The sequence below is a fragment of the Neolamprologus multifasciatus genome, chromosome 1 (genome assembly GCF_963576455.1).
Source record: "Neolamprologus multifasciatus chromosome 1, fNeoMul1.2, whole genome shotgun sequence".
Classification (NCBI taxonomy): Eukaryota; Metazoa; Chordata; class Actinopteri; order Cichliformes; family Cichlidae; genus Neolamprologus; species Neolamprologus multifasciatus.
Genome location: NC_140439.1, coordinates 17,442,464 through 17,461,663, shown reverse-complemented (window position 1 = coordinate 17,461,663; position 19,200 = coordinate 17,442,464). Strand labels below are relative to the sequence as shown.

At 40.0% G+C, this 19,200-nt stretch overlaps 3 protein-coding genes across 3 annotated transcripts; 2 read left to right on the top strand and 1 right to left on the bottom strand.

Moving 5' to 3' along the window:
* Positions 1–624: 624 nt before the first annotated feature.
* Positions 625–4,103, bottom strand: mcee (methylmalonyl CoA epimerase). The gene is made up of 3 exons (XM_085155331.1): positions 3,976–4,103; positions 1,908–2,248; positions 625–932 (listed from the first exon to the last, which is right to left on the bottom strand). The coding sequence occupies exons 1-3, from the start codon at positions 4,001–4,003 to the stop codon at positions 780–782; spliced, it is 522 nt and encodes a 173-aa protein (XP_085011457.1). The 5' UTR covers positions 4,004–4,103; the 3' UTR covers positions 625–779.
* On the top strand, positions 4,068–13,480 carry mphosph10 (M-phase phosphoprotein 10 (U3 small nucleolar ribonucleoprotein)). The gene is made up of 11 exons (XM_085155202.1): positions 4,068–4,182; positions 5,881–6,556; positions 6,646–6,818; positions 6,902–7,067; positions 8,165–8,306; positions 8,434–8,501; positions 8,594–8,731; positions 8,830–8,940; positions 9,164–9,271; positions 9,351–9,581; positions 13,208–13,480. The coding sequence occupies exons 1-11, from the start codon at positions 4,097–4,099 to the stop codon at positions 13,355–13,357; spliced, it is 2,049 nt and encodes a 682-aa protein (XP_085011328.1). The 5' UTR covers positions 4,068–4,096; the 3' UTR covers positions 13,358–13,480.
* Positions 13,481–14,428: 948 nt separating this feature from the next.
* ist1 (IST1 factor associated with ESCRT-III) lies at positions 14,429–18,861 on the top strand. Its single transcript, XM_085155213.1, has 10 exons — positions 14,429–14,560; positions 15,119–15,219; positions 15,324–15,504; positions 15,582–15,669; positions 15,773–15,856; positions 15,959–16,069; positions 16,162–16,341; positions 17,220–17,321; positions 17,817–17,862; positions 18,379–18,861. Exons 2-10 carry the CDS (start codon positions 15,132–15,134, stop codon positions 18,543–18,545), a joined length of 1,047 nt encoding a protein of 348 aa, XP_085011339.1. The 5' UTR covers positions 14,429–14,560; positions 15,119–15,131; the 3' UTR covers positions 18,546–18,861.
* Positions 18,862–19,200: the final 339 nt, after the last annotated feature.

Genomic DNA, 19,200 nt, shown 5'->3' with positions numbered 1-19,200 from the left:
AATGATCAGAGTGCTAAGACTGCAATTCACAGGCTCACCAAAACTGGAAAAACATTGCCTTTCAATTTCTGCTTCAGTATTTAGATGGTAGGGTCAGTATTAGTTGTTCAGACGGCTGGTTTTGTAACAGTGATGGAGAGATTTTATTGGGACACTTTGAGACTCTTTTTACCAATTGAGCATCTTTTAAACACCAGTGTGCTATCATCTGATGGCTGCTTACAGCAGGATATCTTACATGTCGCGAAGCTCAAATTATCGCAAACTGTTTTCTTGAACATGACAGTGAGCTGACTGTACTCAAATGGCCTCCAGAGTCACCATCCAGATCTCAGTCCAACAGAGCGCCTTTTGGATGTGGTGGAATGAGAGATTGACGTTGTGGATGAGCTGACAAAAAATGCTATCATGTCAATATGGACCAAAATCTGTGACGAATGATTCCAGCACCTTGTTGAATTCATGCTCTGAACCCAAGAGGAAGTCCAACCCAGTGCTGTATCTAAGAAAGCCACCATTTACTGTATGTCACAAATTAGCAGATATGGGAAATATCAAATTTCTATCACAAACACTTTAGGGGAAGCTGTTAGAACAACACACCGCATACTAATACATCACATGTTATGTACCACATAAAACTTTATTCCATACAAAGAAGAACTGTTTTTCCAAAAGCAGAAGTGCTTTAAGGAACAATCCCCGTTATCACTCTGATCATCAAACTGCCTGGAAAACATGTTAATGGCTCCTCTCAGTCAACAGCAGGATGTGATGCTTCACGCTTCTTCAAGCTCCACCAGCACACCGTCACAGTCTTTAGGATGGAGAAACATGACCGGTTTGCCGTGAGCACCTATCCGTGGCTCCGCCGAAAGCATTCTGATGTTCTTGGTTTTTAGGTCGGCTATCGCAGCGCTAATGTCGTCTACCTGCAGTCACAGGGGGAACAAAACATTATTGTTCAATTCACTTGTTATCATTAGGGTTAAAAATGATCACAACTGAGTGTCAACTCTCATAACACCGCAAACTAACGCACAGGCCCCCCGTCCTGAGTCACATAATTTGGGACAAGCTGTTACTGGATTTATAGGACCAACAACAACACTGACATTTGTTGTCTGACATGAACACATAACACTAACAACAAACTCTACTACACTCACACAGGCCCTAGATAATTATTCCTAAATACTTTTTAGCTTCGATACACGTAGTAATTATGATTTCTGCAAAAGCTGAACTGCTTTTTTTAAAAGTTATTTTACTTTATGTAATTTAGTAAATTCATAATATTAGATTAGGCCATTCTCAGGGTCAGTGATGACAATTATTTTTCAGTTTTTAGTGTTTGAAAATGTTCATTTTTAGATTAATTTGTTAGTTTCCGTCTTTTAAATTATTACCTTATGATGGGTATTTGTAAATTCAGAGTAGATCTTAAAATAAAAACACAAGCAAAGATAATCGTGTGGTCATCCCAGGTCATATCATATGTATTTATATGTACCAAATAGCCATACTACTACTCCAATTCACACAACAAATGCAACACAACAGTTTCTTATAAATACCACGTCACAGTCTGCAGGAAAGCATGTTTTCTTTGGGCCCTTCTGACTCACAATCCTCATAAAACATGAGAGAAAGATTTTGCTGCAGCACATCCTCAGAGCAAAAGGAAAATGAATATGAACCAGAAGGCAAGGATTGGCTCATAAAACACTAGTGCAACTAATGCTTTATACCAGTACACTCATTCATTATATACACGTCACAGTAGACGTAGACAAGAGGAAGTACAAAAATGAACAAATTCTGAATTCAGTCTCGTGAACTTGGGGTCAGGTGAACAGAAAAATGAAGCATGTAATAAAAGCTCTCCCCTGTCATCGCCGTCTCACCTCGATACAAATGTGATGCATTCCTCCTGACTTGTTTTTCTGCAAGAAGCCCGAGATGGGGCTCTTCTCTCCGAAAGGATGGAGCAGCTCCAGCTTGGTGTTGCCGAGCTCCACGAACACAGTGTAGACACCATGATCGGGCAGGGGCACCTTCTCACTCACCGTGGCCCCCAGCACGTCCCGATACAGCGCCGTGGCCTTCTCCATGTCTGGGACAGCGATGGCGATGTGGTTAAGCCTGCCCAGCTTCCACAGAGACGTGGGAACACCCTGATGGAGGGGCACCGTTGTTGAATGTGCCCTCCGGAGCACGATGCGAGAGCATCTGGAAACACCTGCCGCTAAATATGAAATTAAAATACAAAGAGATCAGCTGTGTTTGTTGTTTCTACTCGAGTAGCTTTGATGTATGCTATATATTCTGGACCAAGTCCCGAGTTACATTAATGATGTTTAAAGCCTATGCTTCCTGCGCTCCCAAATCTGTTCTCCTTTGTGTGACTGACTGTTGGTTTTAGATCATATAAATAATAAATAGACCAATCTTTACTGTCTGGTGTTCTGTTTGATGCTTGCTGACTTAATGTAAACATGAATACCACAAATTTGTGAAAGAAAGACTTTTCAAATTAAAATGATTAGGCTTCCTACGACCAATCGACAGGGCAATTCCTTAAAGATGACTTTTTAAAGTAAAGTGCTCATACTGAACATAAAATAATACCCTTATTTTGGCTTTTCTGCACCTTACCATTCATTCAACTCAATAAAGTGTTTCATACTTTCAAATGACTTTATTGAGTTATGTTGTAAAATAAACCTACCGTCTCCTTATGAAGACATAGTTTTTTGCTGATGATACTTAGTTTTTTATTTTAAAGCTGAAGTGTCAGGAGTACATATCAATAATCTTTGTTTTTTTACTATAAGAGCAGTCTTTTGTTTCCCAGGCCATAATCTTGTTTTTGCCTTCATTGGAGGTCATCTTTGAATTCTTCTCCTAGTCTCAGACAAGGCTTAATCCCTGTCTGGGAAACCTGCTGTTTATGTACTGAACATATACATATAATTAGGTTATTAGGTCAAACCTGTGTTTCAGAGAGTAAATAACAGTACCCATATAATTTTACACACATCTCCTTACCATACAAAAATCTTGGAATAAAATGCTCCAGTGTGAAGTTACTTCATGGTATGGCTTTGGCTTAAGGTAGTAGTTAGGAAGTTAATAGGTACCTTGGCCAAGTATCTCTGTCTGTAAACGCGACAGCTTGAAGTGAATGATAAAACTTTGTAGGGGTGTAGCGTGAGGTCATGTTAACTTGGCTTACATCCACCAAGGTCAGCGTAATGATTTATTGGTCACAAATTCACAAAAAGCTTTGTAACTTGGAAACTATAATTCTTATGATTGTCCTGTGTATTGTAAACATGGAGAAAGCAGATTGTAAAGATTTCAAATGTGTCACATTTGACCTCTGACCTCTCCTTCAAGGTCAATTGATTGATCAATTGATAGCCTGATAGACTGAATTGATTGAGAGGTGATAACAATTTACGTGGGTCTATTTTATTGGAAAACAAAAGTAAAAACTAGTTTGATCAGACTTTTTTCATCTGACATGCATTACTAAATATTTTAGGAACCACTGAAATGAATGCTACACATGTACTATAAAAAATGATACTCAAAATTATGTCAACTATATTCAAATGGGTTTCAACGCGGCAAATAACAAAAGCCTTTTTGCTGCACTACAAACTTCCTAAAGTATATTTGAAAAGAACAAAGAAAATAAATGAATATAGAGAAAATACAATACCACTCCCTTAAAAGTAAATACTGTATACAGACTGAGCTGCCTTGGCGGAGGTTTGCGCTTTTTGAGTGCTTCTCGTTCATGATGTCATGTAAACATTGTTTATGTTCGTCAACTTTGCGGGCTCGTTTGAGCTTCCGAAAAAAATTACAGCTCACTATAACGAATCTTAGCATCATCGTTTATCGTTTGCAGAACAGTGAACTTAATAGCGAATATTTCATAGCTGAATAATTGTTGACACAGACCTGCAACCTTCAGCACGGCGGACGCCATGTTCGTTCCCCGGAACCAAGTGGCAGGTACAGAGCGGTTTCTCGGTGAGCCTGTTTACGTGCGACACAGACAGCCACACATGTGGGGACAATCATGGCTAGTGGAGATGTTTTCGGTGTTCTGGAAGAGTGTGTAAAGAAAACAAATGCCAACACAGCACAGCCAGAAAACTTCCTCAGGTAAGTGTTTGTTGTTTGCGTTGAGTAATTTTTTTTAATCTTTTGAAGAAGCTGTTAAATATTTTTATAAATTCGCTCCAGCTAGCTGAAGCTAACTGTAGCGTTAGCGCCGCATTAACACATTTACCTGACAACACGTTTATACATCGAGGTTTTGGTAAGATATAAATGATTAGGCGAGTTTCTCCATTTTGTTTCATGTAGAAACATTTAATCGCTTTATGTTCCTAAAATCAGCTGGCTCACGTCTGCATTTGGGGAGTGCCGCACCTTTTAAACAGATCTTCATGGTATGAGCGTATCCAACTGCAGTAACATTTATGCTCATAAAATAAAAGTTAGCTCCTTACTGTAAGCTGTCTGTAGAGCTACGTAAAAAAAGAAAAGAAAACAAAGATGATGTGCTTGTAATAACTGACGTGTTAGACTACCAACTGCTCTGACACACCAGATGTTTATTCATTGCATATCATGTTTGTCAATCCTGATTTAGACTCAGAAAGTCCACACCTGTTAGAAAATGTAAAACTTCAAATGTCTTGAATGAAATAAATATCTAGTATATGCATTTGTGCACACAAGTCTGTGTTGCCGTATTTCAAATGGGGGTTAAGACCCCTCACCTCACCAAACAGGAGAAAACTTTTATGAATAAAATGGTGGAGAACCCCTACTGAATTTCCACAATCAGACAGGCAAGTTTTCCCAAACAGAACAGGACTGATTCCACTGGTTTGCCACAGACGGCACATCTCAAAGCCCAGTAGCTGGAGCTGCTTAAGCAGTTTAACAAATAAGCACAATGCTGTTTGGGTGTGGGAGGCCTGGAGGCCTCACACACACACACACAGATAGATAGAGCACAGCTTTTTCTTGAGGAGCCCAAAAGTCAGCGTAATACAGGAAAATTGTTAATCAATCCAAATTGTGGCATTTCATTGCTTCTTGGAGTGGCAACTGTAGTAATTTATGCCGAATGCTACTGCTGCAGTCATAAAAATATGATTTTCTGTATCAAATTTTCACTTCATTCTGAGCTACTAAAACAAGAGAAGAAAATTGCTGAAAAGTGGCAAAACGTGCACTTCTAGACTGTATGTTGTATAGTAGTGATCTTAGAGCCAGCCCAAAAACACAGGCCACATCATGACATGGCAACTAAATCAATAATTTGACGGATGAAACAGTCCCATGGGGCAAGTTGCTGCCCCAAGTGGAGGAGTTTAAGCATGAATGAGGGGGGGAGGAGACTGGCAGATGGATTGAAGCGGCATCAGCAGTGATGCGTATACTGTCGATTTGTTGTGGTGAAGAGAGAGCTGAGCCTTAAAATGAAGCTTTTGGATTACCGATCGATTTACATTCCTGCCCTCACTTATGGTCACGAGCTCTGGGCAGTGACCGAAAGAACGAGGTTGCGGATGTGATTGCTCTCATCTGGATAAGCCGCAAGAGGTGGCCGTGGTGAGGGAAGTCTTCTCTGATTAGACTGCTGCCCCTGCGACCTGAACCCAGATAAGCGGTAGAAGCTGTATGGATGAAACGTAGTGGTTTTGTTTTTGTACCAACACATTAATAAATAAATCACAGACTTTCATCCAATTCAGTTATTTAATAAAAACAACAACAACAAATCTTCCCCCCAATATCGCTTCATAAGACATACCTGACTAATTCTGTGTCTTTTCATCTTTGCAGCCTTCAAGATGAAGTGGCAACAGACTTTACCTCCATCACAAAGACTCTGTATGACCTCCACAAAGCTCAGGAACTTGGACATTATACAGGAAGCCCGCTAGCTCAGCTGGTTGTGGAAAATTTTGATGAAGAACAGATTTGGCAGGAGCTAGAGCTGCAGAACAAAGCCGTACTGAAACACTTTAAAAACGCCATAGATGAGGCTTTAGCAGATGAGACGTTAACTGTGCTGGAGGAAGAGGAGCAGGAAGAGAGTGGTCAAGAAGAAGGAGGAGCATCAGCAGATGATGATGTTGATGATCATGACGATGAAGAAGAAGAGGAGGAGGAACAAGAATTGGAACCACTGAGACAGACAAAGAAAATGGCTGTGGAGGAAGACGATAACACAGAAGATGACTCTGATTTGGATTTTGATGTGGATGCTCTGGAGAAAAAAGAGAAACAGAAGAAGGATACAGGAAGGAAGGCATCCAAAGCAAAGGTGGTGCCCTCTGAGGTTGATGATAAGTTCTTTAAACTGTCAGAGATGGAGGCATTTCTGGATGATATGGACAAGCGCGAGGGAAAGGAGGATGAAGATGACGTAGACTATTTTCAGGACCTGCCCTCAGATGAGGATGATGATCTTGACCTAGAGCAAATCATTTCCACCAAAAAGCAAAAGAAAAATACTGTATGTATCTTATCACACATTTTCCACTCATTTTGCCTCCCGATAGTTCAAACTACAGCAAATACGTTGATTGTTCTTTATACCGACAGGTGAAGAGCTCCAGGAATCTCAAGTACAAGGACTTCTTTGACGCCGTGGACAGCAAACCAGCTAAAACAGACGACCCGTCAGATGGAGAGGATGACAGCGTGGATGAAAGCCAGGAGGAAGGTGAAGAAGTAATAGATGACGACTATGATGGCGAAGAGGAGGGTGATGATGAGTAAGTGCAATCAAAAATTATAAAACGTGCAGTTATGTGTGGGAGACGTCAATTTCACCATGTTCGTGTCTGCACTTTGGCAGGGAAGAGGAGAGGGGTCAGTCTAGGTCGTCTCATAAGAAAGTGACCTTTAATCTCTCGGATGATGAAGACAGCGATGGAGAGGATGTGGAGGACATTTTGGGAGGAAAAGCCAAAGGCTCAGCCAAGTCTGAAGCAAAGTCATCGTTTGAGAAACGGCAAGAAAAGGTAAATGAAATGCAACTGAAACGAAGTTTTAGATGTCACTGGTTTGATTAACATATCCAACACAGCAACTTGGAGCAAGTTTTTTTTAATTTAATTCCAATTTATCCCTGTTTGACTTAAGAGGATGCAGCTGTAAGCCCTCCAGAATAATAAAAAGCAAAATAAGTGTTAAATCACAAGAGGACTGAGGGTGTACTCACACTAAGTGTGGTTGTCTTGTACCGTGCTTGCTCTTTCATGCACTTAAAACTCTTAAAAGTGCTCTTGTAGAGCACAGTTCATGATTCTAGGATGCATGTGTTATAGATGTATTTAAAAGGCCCCATTAAACTTGCATTCTTTTGAATGGCCTCCAGGTGGCATAGTTGTGGTTGCAGAAAGACTTAAAATCCTATTCAAGTCTACAAGTAAATGAACCTCTGTAAACACTTTGCTGATTAATTTTGGTCATTGTGTTTGTCAGAAAGGAGAATTATCCAGGTTATGCTCATTGGCTTGTGATTGACAGCTTATTAGGCAATTTACTTGTGGTTTCACAGTCAGATCCACCCCTCATCTCATCTGGTTTTAAAACACTGAGATGGCAAGGGTGAAAACTCTCATTTCGAAGTATCAGGAGTTCAGAAACCAGTGAATGATGATGTAGTAGTTGCATCCATCTGTATCAGGCCTGAGTTGAACTAAACAGTGGCGAGCAGCGATCACACTTGACAAATGAACTAGAATTTGGGGGTTCAGGCACGGTACTGATTACTTTGTGCGAGTACACTCTTTAAATCTGCCGGAGTGCTAATACCACTTTTTGTTTGTTTGTTTGTTTTTCTGTTTTGAAATCATAAATTTCAGATTCTTGCACTATAGGTGATCCTATAGTGTAAATTTCCCAACGTATCACATTATTGAACGGCGTCCTTCACTCTCATTGGTAGTTGCTTCAGAGTGGAGATTCATTTAACTCCTTACCTGCCTCCTTCGATTTAATGTCTCACCTGTACCTGAAGGAGCACAGATCATGGGTATCCAACATTGACCCAACAGGGCTGATTTTTAGTTCACTGTTGGTGACTGTGCAGTTCTGCATTTGCTGTAACCTGCAGATGTCCCAGAAGATTGAAGAGCTAGAGAAAGCAGCTTTAGCAGAGAAACCCTGGCAGCTGTCCGGAGAAGTAACTGCACAGACCCGTCCTGAAAACAGCATGCTGGAGGAAGACGTGGCGTTTGAGCAGACGTCCAGGACGGGTTAGTGTCCACCCAGCACCTCCCAAACTCCCACTCTGTTTGCTGCAATGGCTATGCTTTAGTTTGAATAATTAATACCAGCCTTATTATGTCAAATCAGAGTAAAATTTCTCTTTTGTTTTTTCAGCCCCTGCAATCACAGAAGAAACTACACTACAGCTGGAAGACATCATCAAACAGAGAATTAAAGACCAAGTTAGTAACAGTAACCAGTATTTTTTATTATTATTAATTTTTTATATTATTATAATGAATAACTTAGTTACTTATACTTGTGTTTCTGGAAGGCTTTCGATGACGTGGTTCGCAAAGAGAAGCCTAAGGAGGAGGCGTTTGAGTACAAGAAGAGGCTCACGTTGGACCATGAGAAGAGCAAGCAGAGTTTAGCAGAAATCTATGAGCAAGAATATCTCAAGCAGAATCAGGTTTGACTTTTTTTCTTGTTTTCATTAGAACTTTGACACATATGAAGCATTGCCTCAAATATTCATTGTATTGTTATTATTTTCTTTTGTAATTTCAGCAAAAAACGGAGGAGGAGGAGAACCCAGCCCATGTAGAAATTCAGAAGCTTATGGATACACTCTTCCTAAAGTTGGATGCTCTTTCCAACTTCCACTTCACACCTAAGCCGGTGAGTTTTTCCTGCTAGCAGTGACTAAAACTAGATAGTCTGCAGTTTCTCAGGTGCATGGTTCTTTAAAAACCTGTCCCAACGTGATTGTAGTCTTTAATTTAAGCTGTAATTATCGTTGGATAAACAGCTGATAAACTGAATGTATATTTACACAGTGCTGTACTGTGAAAGGTAAAAGGTTTCTGATTCATTTTGTATCCATGTTTGCTTTTGTCCATAGCCCGTTCCTGAGGTCAAAGTAGTGTCTAATTTGCCATCCATTACAATGGAGGAGGTGGCTCCTATCAGCACTAGTGATGCTACGCTACTCGCACCAGAAGAAATCAAGGTTAGTCTTCAATCAATGTACAGATGTCCATTATTTTCATATGAGGATTTTGTCTAACAATCCTCTCCTCCAACCAAAGGAGAAGAACAAAGCGGGAGATTTGCTGGGAGCGACAGAGAAGACATTAACAGACAAGAAACGTGAGAGGCGCAACAAACAGAAGGTTAAGCGACTGAAGATCAAAGAGAAGGAAAAGAAACAGAAACTTAAAGAGGCCAATAAAACCGAGGAGAACAAAAAGCCATCGAAGGCTCAAGTGACAGAAACTCTCAAGAAAGTCACAAAAGGAGGCAAAGCGACGATACTCAAGGTGAGTGCCTGATCTCGCTTCACTCTGCTGCTCTCGGTAGGAAGTTGTCATCAACCTGCTCAGAGTTCTGTCAGATCATCATTAGAAATGTTTGGAAGTGCTTTAAAGATGCACACAGGAGAAAGTAATCATTATTCATATGATACGACTAAGTCTAAATATCACTAAACACCAGTGTGATGCTTTGTTTTTTTTATCAACTTCATTTTGTATACACTTTGTTTAAAAAAAAAAAAAAAAAAAATTACTTTTTTTTAAGCATGAATAATAATAATTTCATTACACTCACTGGCTACTTTATTAGGTACAGATTTCTAGTACCTAGTCTTTGTTGGACAAATTCAATGAAGTGCTGGAGACATACAACAAACAACAACAACAGATTTTGCTCCATGTTGACATGACAGCGTGACACATTTTCTGCAGATTTGTTGGTTGTCAACACAAAGTTCTTTATTTGCAGAACATTTCTACAAGAAAGATAAGTTAATGTATTTTTTGGACCATAAGGCGCATTAACCCTCTGGGGTCGCCGGACGCGCCGGCGCGTCAAAATCACATGACAACTTTAAGACGACAAGGCTACAAGATGCAGAACGTCAGAGTCTCCATTTCAACTTGGGTCAAAAGTGCGGACTTCAAACTATACACCAGTTTTTGAATTGTGTCGATGGGCCACGTAAAACCAGAGTTATGATTAAAAAATACACACGATGTTTTTTTCTGAACAAAACAGTGGTGTTTACAGCGGGAAGGACGGTAAAAACGTCGTTTTCTACAGCCATCGCTAGCAAACACTCTCTGCTTGCGAGTGAAAAAAGAAAAAGAAAAAACACCCCTTCACTATTGGTGTTAGAGTTTACCATGTCAGCCAATCAAAAAAAAATGATATGGCAACATGTGACATTTGGTTGTTTAGGGAGAAGGGGAAGTTTTTAGGAGTGACGTACGCGACTGAAAGCAGGCAAGCGAAAGACAGACAGAGAGTGAGTGAGTTTTCATATGTGAGACATTAGTGACGTTTGGCGTGTTTGGAGGCTGTAGTTAGTGTGTTGTGTAGTTATTGTCTTGTATTGTGTGTCAGTTAGCCTGCTGAATTTCACATTTTCTCCAAAAAAAGCCGTCAAAGGCAGATTCCAGTGTAAACGCTGTTCCCACATGGAAAACTGGACTGATGCACCTCCTGCTGTCAGACCTGCAGGGTTTAGGCCTGTGGTGTTCTCCTCTGTCTTATACTGAACACAAACTACATTTTTTGGACTGGCACAAATAATTTGTGTACCTTCTTATTTGATGCAGCACAGCTGATTGTTCTGTAAATAGATTTAAATGGTTATATAAAAAACGCCTGAGGCCTTGGCTGCATTTTTAGGTAAATAGTACCATATAACTTTGTTGTTTGCAAAACTTGTGCATAGTTTTTAGAAATGTACAATTTCTATTTGCATTTCAAGTTATGAAAATGATTTGTTAAACATGTTTGTGGGTTTTACAGTAAAAAATATAACTTTTTTCTACTAGGGTTTTGAATTTTTTGTCTGAATTTAGATCATCTGTGCTAATATAGTATACCAAAATGGAAAAAATAACTCAAATTTCAGATATTTGAGGTTGTGCTGAAAATAATGATACCAAACAAGGCAAGAAAAACACATTTTAAAGGTGAAATATAGAGGTAAAATCAAAAGTAGTCAAAAACGGCCAATTATACCCTGGACCCCAGAGGGTTAAGCGAAACCAAACAGTCTGATAAGTCAAACTTTATTCAACTCACTCGTCTTGCTTTTTCCACTTCTGTGTCATTGATTCATTAATGTTGAATTCTCTCGCAGCTACTCTATTCCCTTGTTCTACTGCGTGACTGATAGAGTTTGAAATCTGTATCATAATCATGTCTCTTAACAGGTGCCTTATAGGGTCCATATAGACACACAATACAGTAATATTATGTTGAAGTACGGTATGTATTACTCCTGACTCCTGACTACGGTAGCCGTAATGCTCCACCAATCTTATCAATCGGTGCGGCTTTGTAGCTTACCAAAGTCGTACTAAAGCATTTTAAAAGATTTTTGAGCGCCGTGTACCACATAAAATCAGTTTGCGGTCAGGAAGCACAACCAGAATTCATACATAAGGCGCACTTTTGAGGAAATTAAAGGATTTTAAGTGTGCCTTATAGTCAGAAAAATACGGTACTGATAAAGTTATTGTGCTTAAGGTACTTCGCTGACATCATCTGAGAGGTTCTGCCCTTGACTACCTCAGATTGGTTTAGACCATGATTTGGGCATAATGTTGTCTGCTGTTGGCCACACAGAGACTTTCAGAGTTGTGGAGACTTTTTTTTTTTGTAACTCGAACGCCTGGTCGCACCGGTGCGACCTAGGATGTTTTCTTTTAGTCACACCATTGAGAAATTAGGTCACATTTGTGACCAAATTGGTCACACTCTAGAGCCCTGTTTCATGTTGTTTATAACCAGCCACGCAACCATCTGTGTGTTGCAGCAGAAATCAAGACTCATAAGACGAGACAACATTTCTACAATGTTCTGTGGTTCAATTTTCTTGAGCCTCTGAAAACTGCAGCCTCAGTTTCATGTTCGTACCGGAGCAGCACCCAGTGTGATCTTCTGCTGCTTCAAAGTTCAACGAGTTGTGCGTTCAGAGATGCTCTTCTGCATACCTTAAGCCCCTTTTTCCATTAGTATCTACATGGATCGACTTGCCACTGTTCGCCACAACTTGACTGGGATCGACTGGTTTTCCAATACAATCGAGTACCACCTAATTTGTGTGGTCATTGTCATAACAACATGGCCAAGCGTTCTGTAATTAGTTTGAGACGTGAACCCTACAACAAAGGTGGATGTCGAGGCAAGAATATACCTGCTACTCAGTCTGTGGCTTTTCGTCAGACTCGGGAGGCACCGGCATTATTTGTAGCCATTTCCCTCCTAGCTGGGTTTAAAAAATGGCAGTTTTGATTTTCATGAATGAGATAATCTAATGACTCATGGAGTCACCCCGTGACAGGCCAATCGGTGGCATGTAGTCTGACAATGTCACACTTTAGTACCTGCTTGTATCACTGGAAAACTGTGGCGAACTGTTGCAAATCGATCTGAGTAGGTACCAATGGAAACGGGGCTTTAGTGGTAGCGAGCAGTTCTGTGAGTTACTGTTGCCTTCCTACCAGTTCGTTATCCTCTTACATCAACATGCCATTTTCACACACTACTGCTGACTGGATATTTTGATCTTATTCGGACTATTCTCTGTAATACTAGACATTGTTTGGGGAAAATCCCAGTAGATCAGCAGCTTCAGAATATTCTCAGAATCAACGACTGTGTCACGTTCAAAGTCAGCTGTGTTCCTCATTCTGATGCACAGTTTGAACTTCAGCAGGTTGCGCTCTGTAGATTAACTCATGTTTTAACTATGTAGTGCCATCACAGACTGGGTAATCTATTTTTAGCAAACAATTAGTCAGCCTTTTCCGCTTCTCAGACACACCACATCTTTAAGGAAGGCTTTTGTTGTAAACATTACAGAAATTCCTACTTTATGCTGCAGATGTTCCTGAGGTGACTTTACTAACCAATTGTTCCTCTGTTTCAGGACGAGGGGAAGGACAAGGCTCTGCGGTCCTCTCAAGCGTTCTTCTCTCAGCTGCAGGACCAGGTCAAAAGTCAGATCAAAAGTGCAAAGGACCAGCCTACAAAGAAGAAGAAAAACAAAGAGGTTTCTGTTAGCAAACTCAAGTTATAATAGCTGTGATGGTTTGTTAGGGATTAGCAATGATTTATTGTATATATTTTTATGAAAATGCAAAATAAATGCTATGTCTGAAATTCTTGTAACATTTTGATTAAAAATAATCAGGTTTACAGATGTGCTGGTGTTCTGTTTGGTTTTTGCTCATTTCCCATATCCCTCTGTATGAATAGAGACCCCACCACATGGCTTTAGACGGTCCTCTGAACATTAAGCCATTTTCTAAGGGAGTCTTATCTCTTGACACTCTTATAAAATGTAAGCTAGTGATCCTCTGAATCATTCTGGGCAGACAACTGGGTATTGTGCTCACTCTGTAGTGTGGGAACTATGCAAATAATATAAAATAGCCTCTAAACCTTGAATAAAGTAGGTACTTCTCTCACTAATGAATATTAATTGATATCTTTTTGTAAAGACTGTATTTATAGATCAAAGACATGTAATTTCCCAGACTGGAAAAGATCAATTTCACAGTGAAAAGCAGCTCTCAGCAATTCTTATATTGATCATTTTAATTCTTAACCAATCGTGTCTGTAGATTAGTCTGTGTATTTTTAACATGTTTGTAGTTGTTTTGGCTTCCTAGTTATTTATTTCATTTAAATCTATGGTACAATGTTTACTTGGATACATAATTTTGAGGTTTATTTCATTTAATTTATGCTGTGATAAACCACAGATTTGAAACAGACTGCTTCATCTTGATAATATATTCATACCCACTAGTCCCTAAACCCACCTTTGTCCCCCCCTAATTTTATCAACTGGGTTATCCCACAATTAAATTATTTCAAGCAAAGGAAAAAAACAAACATTGTAATTAGCCTCCACCTAACTTAACCTCTGTTAACTATTAACTTTTGGAGTAGTCTGTGTTAGGTAGCATTTAAACTCATTGATTTACCCTGTACTGTGGACAGCTGCGGTATTTCTAAAATAGCATACAAACTGTTTTATTTATATATTTATCTATAAGAAGAAGTATTAGGGCCACATTTAAAAAAAGAAAAGGAAAAGGTAACGTCATCGGCTGACAACTGGGTTACACCTGCACCTGTTGATTTGATTCGGACAGCAACCCCGCCCCTGGGTTATTCCCCATGACGTCACTGGAGATAATCACGGAAGTGAAGTGAGCGACGAAACAAGACAGACTCAAATAAGTTGGTGTGTGCGCTCGACTCGTATTTACAGGTAAGCTTCTGGCATTTTTTGTTAAACTATTTCGAAACTCTCTGAATTCTTAAAGTCTTTCAGTATATTTGACTTGGTTTTGTTGACGTTAAACGACGGTGCTAGGTCGGTAGCTAGCACAAACGATAACAGAAGACTGCTAACAAAGCAAAGGCTGTAGCTAGCAGATTTGTTCACACAAGCACCGGCTCGTGTTTTTAAAAATGAATGATTGTAAGGTTAATGGATAAAACGGTACTGGACACTATAAGACGGTATCGTTTAAAGTAGCATGGCTGGCCTTCTTGTTACCTGTTCTCGGCGTCAAGCTAAAGCTAATGTTTTGAGTCGTTAGTAGTTTAATACTTTGTGTTGGTAACTAACTTAATGTTTATTCCCGACCTTGTTTACGTGTGTGTTTGTGTTGTGTGTCGCGTGAATGTGCGGAGTCATTGTGTTACGATGGGTTGGTCATGCTCACATGATTGAGTGACTCACTGGATCAGAGATGGTATAGAAGTTAGATGGGCTCCATAGGTCGTCTTCACTTATTTCCCCTCTCCTCTCTCCTGTCCAAAGGCTGTCCGTCATCATGCTGGGAGGAGGTTTCAAATCAGAGAGGCTGAGAGTCAACCTCCGACTGGTCATCAACCGACTCAAACTCCTTGAGAAAAAGAAAAGTGAGTCACCGTGCTGCTCTCCAATAGCTGAAGTGGCTCTTTATTTGTAAAGTAGTTCTAATGTTTTTTTTTCCTTTTCCCATATTGCCAAATTTAACATAAAGCTGAGCTTGCTCAGAAGGCCAGGAAAGAGATTGCAGATTACCTGTCATCAGGTAAGGATGAGCGGGCACGGATCCGTGTGGAGCACATCATCAGAGAGGACTATCTGGTTGAAGCCATGGAGATCTTAGAGCTTTACTGTGACCTGCTGTTGACTCGCTTTGGCCTCATTCAGTCCATGAAGTGAGTACTGAGCATTGTAAATTCCTTACCTTCAGTGTCTGTCCTCGTTAACACGGTTGCTGTTTACCCATTATTAGAGAACTAGATCCAGGCTTACAGGAAGCAGTGTCCACTCTCATCTGGGCAGCTCCTCGTCTGCAGTCAGAGGTGTCTGAGCTAAAAATTGTAAGTTCTATCTAAAAAGTTGTCTCCAGTGATAATAAACACTTGGTATTTACATCTATTCCTTTCAAGTCAGTATTGACAATCTTGTTTCTAAAATCTTCAGGTGTCTGAACAGCTGTGTGCAAAATATAGCAAGGAGTACGGCAAGCTATGCAGGACAAACCAGATTGGCACAGTCAACGACAGGGTAATTTTTTTTCCCAGTGACAGTCCACAAGCTTGTATAGGAATGTATGAACCTTTTGTCTAGTGTGCTCTTAGCGACATCTAATCAAATATCTGATTTCAGCTGATGCACAAACTGAGTGTTGAGGCTCCTCCCAAGATCTTGGTCGAGCGCTACTTGATAGAGATCGCAAAGAACTACAATGTCCCCTATGAACCTGACGCCATGGTCCGGGTAAGCAGCAAAGAATTTGTTGTTACTCAATGTGAAAGTTGGAAATTTTGCCTTCTGTTTGTTTTTTTACCATCCGCTACTTCTCCGGATAGCCTGAGGTGTGTACTGGGGAGGAGGCAGACCTGATTGATGTCGACAATGACAGGAAGTTTGGAGGAGGAGGTGGTGGAGGATTCACAGCTCCTCTAGCTCCTGGAATCCATATGCCTATGCCCATGCCTATGGCTATGCCAATGCCAACAGCTTTCAACTATCCACCTCCCAATGGAGCTGTAAGAGTTTCCTTTTAAAGACGATGATTTAGTTGAATAATATTGTGTTGCTTTTTACTTTCTGTTACAGATTTAACGTGAACAACATTTCACTGATATTAAAACAAAACACTTTTCTAACTTTGCCTTGTAATGACATGCAGATAATGTTATGCTCATTTTCAGGATATTGCTACATGTGTATCTGGATGGAATTTTGTTTTTGGTTCTCAGAACATCTAAAGAAATTAGCAAAGCAGTAATTTGTTACCACTGGCAGTGACCCCTCAGCTTTTCATCCATTTCTGAAAGGCATAGATGGCATAGAACATTTACACCACTTGTTCTAAAGAAAAATGTATGTTTTGTTACATTTTAACAGTATGAAAAGCCCTTCACAGCTGCTTCTGACTTTTGAAGCATGTTGTTTTGAGGATGATTTAATGGCAGTAAGATCACCAGGATGAAATAGATTCTAGTTTGTTGTATTTACTTTGTATGAGAACTATACACTATATTGATAAAAGTACTGGGCTACCTACACCTATGGGAATCAATGAAGACCCATATCATGAAGCTCCTGGCATGCAGTTTTTGGGCTGATGTTAATGCCAGATGTTAGAACTCTATAGTTATTGAGTCAGCAGCCTTAGTGACTCATTTAACAGCCTGACTTGTTACACTGGTAACATTGTATTACAGTACCAGTTCAATGACAGTGAATGACCCATTCATTCACAAATGTTCACAAAAGGGGTATGGCCCAATACTTTTGACCTTGTAGTGTAATGTGTACAACAGTTAGCTACCTTCCTCAAACTTGTTTGACCTCTTTTTTTTTTTTTTTTTTTTTTTTTTTTTTTTTGTCGTCCTCCCCTTTTTATTTTGCTTACCCCCAGGAACCGTTTCATGCACCCGTTGGAACCTACAACAGCTTCCAGCCCCCCATGGGAGGAGGGCAGCCACCTCAGTTGCCCACTTCTCCCCCTACATACGAGTCTGTAAGTCTGTACGACTGAACCCTTCCCCTCCATCCATGCCCCCTTCATGTTTCCAAAGATGGACAGACGGACAGGGCAGGGAACCACTCAGGGAAGAACTGTTTATTCGGCTTGCTTACAGTTCTGCCTGTCCTCCATACTTTAACATTATTTGTCAGAGTTGGCCCAGATTCAGGTTCATCTGCACGGATGTAGGTAGCATGAAATTTGCCAACTTTAACCTACTAACTATGACCTGATCAGCTTTTCTTAGTGGGACTGAAAGAAGCGATAACTGAGGGAGGCCCTTTACCAAAAATCATGTTTAGTGTTGCACACTAAAGGTGATGGTTTCCATTTTTCCTTTTCTTTTTTTTTTTGGTTTGTTTTTGCATCTGCCTTTTTGAAATGAAGTATTAATCAAAATCTTATTAATACTAACAAATATATGTATATATTTGTTTTTGTTTTTAAATATGGGGATGAGTTCATCACGCACACATTTGTTTGTTTCAGATTGACGACCTAACTGAAAAACCTTCTGTTCCTTCCCAGGCCGTAGGTGAGTTCTGTCAACAATCAGCAGCAGTTAAATGATGAGGGGGGAATAGTTTGTTTTCTTATTGTCAGCGAATCAGCTGAAATAACTATAACCCACATTGTGCCAGTTAGTCTTGAATAGTATTTAAATCTTTTAACTCTACCCACATGAAATAATTTTTAAAAACATTTCATATATATACGTAACTCTTTGACAAAATTATCTTGTAATTTATTGTGCAAATTAAGCATTATTAGCATGCCAGTGTGCTTGTTGGAAGCAGATTTGCTGCTTTGATGTATATTTGCTGCAGAAGGATGGTGAGGCTCATACTAATGAAAGCAAAGGTTACAGAGTGCAGCTCACAGGTGGGGGAGGTCTGTGGAACAGACCTCGTTTGTTTATTTATTTTAATCTGTCTTGTTTGCAGTAGATTTTAACAAGGTGGGAAAATAAAGTAGGGTAGGACTTAAGTTATCCTTAAAATGCTCACCTGCCAAACATTTTCCTAAATAATTAATGCCTGTTACTCTCCAGGTCCTGCTCCTTCGGCTCAGATTTATGACAACAACGCTCTTCCAGAACTCCCATCTGTTCCTGACACACTCCCAACATCCTCCTTGGGCAGAAGCAACACCACCTCGGATGACATTGACTTTGATGATTTGACGCGGCGCTTTGAGGAGCTGAAGAAAAAGACCTAAATGTTTTAACCTGATATACATAAACAGGCCTTTGTCACCTACACAGCTCAGAACAGGAAATAGAAATTGTTCAAGGCTCTGAATCAGATTTGGGTAGCTCTCCTCCCTCTTTCTTGGTGAAGTAATTTTACACAAATATTAAACATACATGTAATCTATTACCTCATTTATATAGCTGTGACCAGCTAATGAGAGAGAGTACTTTTAAGCGCCACATATTTTCATTTCTTCTATTTGGCACGTTGGATAAAATCTTAAACAATCATGTTCACCCCTTCTCGCTCCTTATTTAAAATCGCACTGAAGTTTAACCTTTTCCATTTGTCTGTGTGGTAATTAATATGTTCACATTTAGATCTTAAGTGTTGATTTTCCTGAAGGTTTTGGGTTTGATTGATATTTATAGTACATGCCTTTATTCTACTTTGGACACCCTGTCGCTGTGATCTTTGCCACTGTGTCGCTCAGTCCCGTCTCAGACCAGTTTGACAGGTATAGCGGGCTGCGCCACCTCGGTGGCGAACAAGCTTTTACGCATTAAAATCGCCATTTAGTTTCCAAAGTGAGGCTCCAACAGTCAGTGAGGTTTTTCTCAGCTGTACAGGGACACATAAAAGCCATATTTTCAGTGTGTTACGCAGTTTTTCTCACTGGG